Source organism: Malus domestica, chromosome 10, assembly GCF_042453785.1.
Source record: "Malus domestica chromosome 10, GDT2T_hap1".
NCBI lineage: Eukaryota > Viridiplantae > Streptophyta > Magnoliopsida > Rosales > Rosaceae > Malus > Malus domestica.
The window spans coordinates 7,760,069-7,764,091 of NC_091670.1; the positions used below are offsets into that span (position 1 = coordinate 7,760,069).

At 36.7% G+C, this 4,023-nt stretch overlaps 1 protein-coding gene across 1 annotated transcript; it reads right to left on the reverse strand.

Annotated features, from left to right (window-relative positions):
• Window positions 1-309: 309 nt before the first annotated feature.
• LOC114827367 (auxin-responsive protein SAUR27-like) lies at window positions 310-1,661 on the reverse strand. The gene is made up of 2 exons (XM_029109130.1): window positions 1,545-1,661; window positions 310-769 (listed from the first exon to the last, which is right to left on the reverse strand). Exons 1-2 carry the CDS (start codon window positions 1,659-1,661, stop codon window positions 461-463), a joined length of 426 nt encoding a protein of 141 aa, XP_028964963.1. The 3' UTR covers window positions 310-460.
• Between the last annotated feature and the right edge of the window lie 2,362 nt (window positions 1,662-4,023).

The following is a 4,023-nucleotide window of genomic DNA, read 5'->3' on the forward strand; positions in this document are numbered from 1 at the left end:
GAAGAACCGTAGAAGTATCATAATCAGCAGAGGCAGCAGGGGAGGCAACTGTAGCAGTGGTGGTGATAACCAGACGAGGACACAGATACGAACCATCAACAAAACGCCAAAAATTTTGGCCAGTTTAAAATTGCTTCACACGACTCTCCCAAGGAAGATAATTTGTTTTAGATAGTTTGACAGAAGCCAAGGTAGAGATATTAGGAAAGGAAGATGCGGTTGCGGAAGCCATGGAAAGAAAAAGGACCAAGGCTCAAATACCATGTGAACTTTCCGTATTTACAATTATGGGGATAACATAGCAGGAGAGGCTAACAACATTCTCTACAATTATAATCTTCATTTACATCATCCTTCAGAAAGTACAATTTGGACTCACAAAAAGGGAAAATTATTTGTACAGTATGTTGAAAATTTTGCATTACAAAAATGTAACGCAACTCATGTAATCCTAAAGTATTCAAAACTGAGAAATAATATCAATGAAGATATCTTGTCTGCAGGGAATTGTTAGACCACCCATTGGATGATCAAATCCAAATTCTTGTTCAGCATCACTTAGCAAGTCTTGGAATGAAGGTTGGTTGAGGTATGATACAGGAATGATAAACTGCTGTCTCTCGTTCTCCCCAACATAAACCGCTAAATAACCTTTTGGGACATCTGCTACATTATATGAACCTCCTAGACTTGAATTGAAAATGACTGCCGAAGAATTTTCTTTGCATGAGTTACACCTGGACGACGGAAACCCATGGTTTATGTCTCTCTAGAGAAATGCGCCCGGTGGAAGTTTATTGGAGCAAGAAGAAGAGAAGAGTTGAGAATATTCAGAGACTTGAATGGAAGGCGATCGAAGTCTCATGAAATATATATAGTTAATAGATTTATGTAGGAATTGTCCTCTGTTGAAAGAAATATTTGGTGACGATTAAGACCATCTTGATAGGGCATAGAAGGGACACTGATCACATGGTGCTGTTTTCCACCTCAACTTCAGTATTTTAGGTGAAATATTGCTGGACTGAATGCAGTACTTCAACAGATATATAGTCTCAATCACCACCAATGTATTTTGACGAGATGATAAATTTGAAGACAGAGCCATGTGAACTTGCAAATGCTTCTGCCTTTAATTAGAATTTATTTTTCTTCATTTCTGCTCATATATTTTTCTTGATTAGTTGGAAAGACAAGTCCATGTGATTTTCCATGAGAAAACTCGCACTTGGCTCTGCCACGATCCTTCACTAATCATTTTTATTTTCCGTAACTGATGTCCTTGAAAAATTGGAACACATAGCCATGTGAACATAATTGCTTGAGCAGCTGGGTCTCTGGCCAATCCGCATTCAATTGCCTCCAGACCACTCTCTCCAACTTGTACACATTATTTTGTAGACCAACGTATCAATTTTTCGTACCTATATCCTAACCAAAGAGATCAAGTCCTCACATTTTATATGCTAAAACTGTTGAAATAGTACCAAGGGAAATTTTCTTGTGTCAAGCATGTCTCCGATTTTTTATAGGCCATCAACTACGAGAGGCAGGACACTGGGTTGCATTTGTTTGGTCATCGACTCACGAAGTGTTGTTGATAACTTGTAGACAAGTCCATGTGATTTTCCAACAGCAAACTCTCTCACACTTGGGTCCATCCCAGTGCTTCATCACCAATCATTTTGTTGTAAGCTAAAATAGAAAGGAACGAAGTTACCCGAAAAAATGAAAAAGCCTTGAGTGGTGAATGATTCTTGGGATGAGTCGCGGACTAAGTCGCTTTCTTTAAGACGTTTCGCGGCTCTGCCCAAAGTATGCAAGCAGTTCACAGACACCATGTCGTCCTCAGGATAAAACAGCCCAGAACCTTATTCTGATAAGATTCTTCCTTGCACACCGAAAGAACCTTCGAACTAAACCTTTTCGATATGTTGCTTTTTAAATTAATATATTTAAAACTTTTTTCTTCTACTATTTCTACTCCACACCTAACTACCTTCTCTTTTTGTATCCTTATACATATATATATATATATATATAAATAAATAGATGTTAGGGGGGGGGGGTGTAAAACCGTAAGGATATAAAGAGAGTTTATGGGGTGCAAAATGGTCGGTTGCAATCAAAATGCAAAACCGTAGGGAATCAAATGCAAAACTGTCTGCAATCAAAGGATGATAACAAATTATGTTTTATATTTAAGGTTTGTAATAAACCAAAATATAAATATTTAAAATATTTAAATAAAAACATAAATGCTCCAACTTATTCCTTAACCATCCAAAAGCCATAACTGACCTGAGCATCACATCAAGTGACTCAATTATGACATTTTATCAACATTCAATTTAAACATTCCATTAGTAGCATATCCCCATGAATAAATATGATATGCCAGAAACAATTCGGTTAGTAGAAGGCATGATTTACAGATCAATTTCAAGTAAAGCTCAGATCAATTCGGTTACCACAAATATCTGTTCATTCTAGAACCGAAAACAAATCGCCATTTTTCATGTATTTTTTTTTTTTTTTGAATTGTAAACATGAGAACTTTGACATATGATTACATCGAAGAATAAGCTTACAATGGTACACAAAACAGATTTAAACAAAGCACAGCAGCCACCTAGTCATCTCCATCAAAAGACTACTGATAATATCAACACACATTGCAAAAAGATCACAAATAGATTCATTCACCAAGTCAATTCACTCGTCCTACAGCGAATGCACCTAGGCAGCTCAAAAAGCATTCACAGTTGACATACTAGTAACTTGATATTAGATTATATAATCACAATGATTTGCCACATATCTAAAACAAAGTTCTTAAAGAGTAACACTAACAGCAATACATATATTTTTCAGATTCCATGGCAGATTGATACATCTTAACATTGTTGTAAGCTGAAATAGAAAGGAACGAAGTTACCCGAAAAAATGAAAAAGCCTTGAGTGATGAATGATTCTTGGGATGAGTCGCGGACTAAGTCGCTCTCTTTAAGACGTTTCGCGGCTCTGCCCAAAGTGTGCAAGCAGTTCACAAACACCACGTTGTCCCCAGGATAAAACAGCCCAGAACCTTCTTCTGATAAGATTCTTCCTTGCACACCGGAAGAACCTTCGAACTAAACCTTTTCGATATGTTGCTTTTTAAATTAATATATTTAAAACTTTTTTCTTCTACTATTTCTACTCCACGCCGAACTACCTTCTCTTTTTGTATCCTTATACATATATATATAAATAAATAGATGTTAGGGGGGGGTGTAAACCGTAAGGATATAAAGAGAGTTTATGGGGTGCAAAACGGTCGGTTGCAATCAAAATGCAAAATCGTAGGGAATCAAATGCAAAACTGTCTGCAATCAAAGGATGATAACAAATTATGTTTTATATTTAATGTTTGTAATAAACCAAAATATAAATATTTAAAATATTTAAATAAAAACATAAATGCTCCAACACATTTTAGGTAACCAACCGCTTGCAGCATACCGCTTTAGCTATATATGCACATATCATCCAAGGTTAAAGAGAAAACCAACACAAGTCTTCTACTCCCAAGCATATCTTATCAAAGCACTTTCTGTCCTGAAATTCATTTGAACTCTTTTTGTTCCTTTTTACAGAAATTTTAAAACCATGGGTTTCCAATTTCCTGGTATTGTACATGCCAAGAAAAATCAAGTTTCTTCAAAGTCATTGGATGTTCCAAAGGCTATCTTGCCATCTACGTTGGGGAGAGCCAGAAGAAGCGGTTTATTATTCCGGTGTCCTACTTCAACCAACCTTCATTCCAAGATTTGTTAAGCCTAGCTGAAGATGAATTTGGATACGATCATCCAATGGGTGTTATCACAATCCCCTGCAGTGAAGGCACCTTCCTTGGTCTCACCTCAGCTTTGGGGTATATGTAGAGCCTACATATATGTCAACACGATTTGACACCAACGGCATTAGGAGCACTTGGCAATTTTAATCGCTTTTTGGCTCACTTGAAGGAGGTTCAATTGA

Coding starts and splice junctions, on each gene's coding strand:
- LOC114827367 (XM_029109130.1), bottom strand. CDS start 1,661: ATGGACCCAAGTGTGAGAGAGTTTGCTGTTGGAAAATCACATGGACTT. Junction 770..1,544: donor AACCCAGTGTCCTGCCTCTC/GTAGTTGATGGC, acceptor GCATTTCTCTAG/AGAGACATAAACCATGGGTT.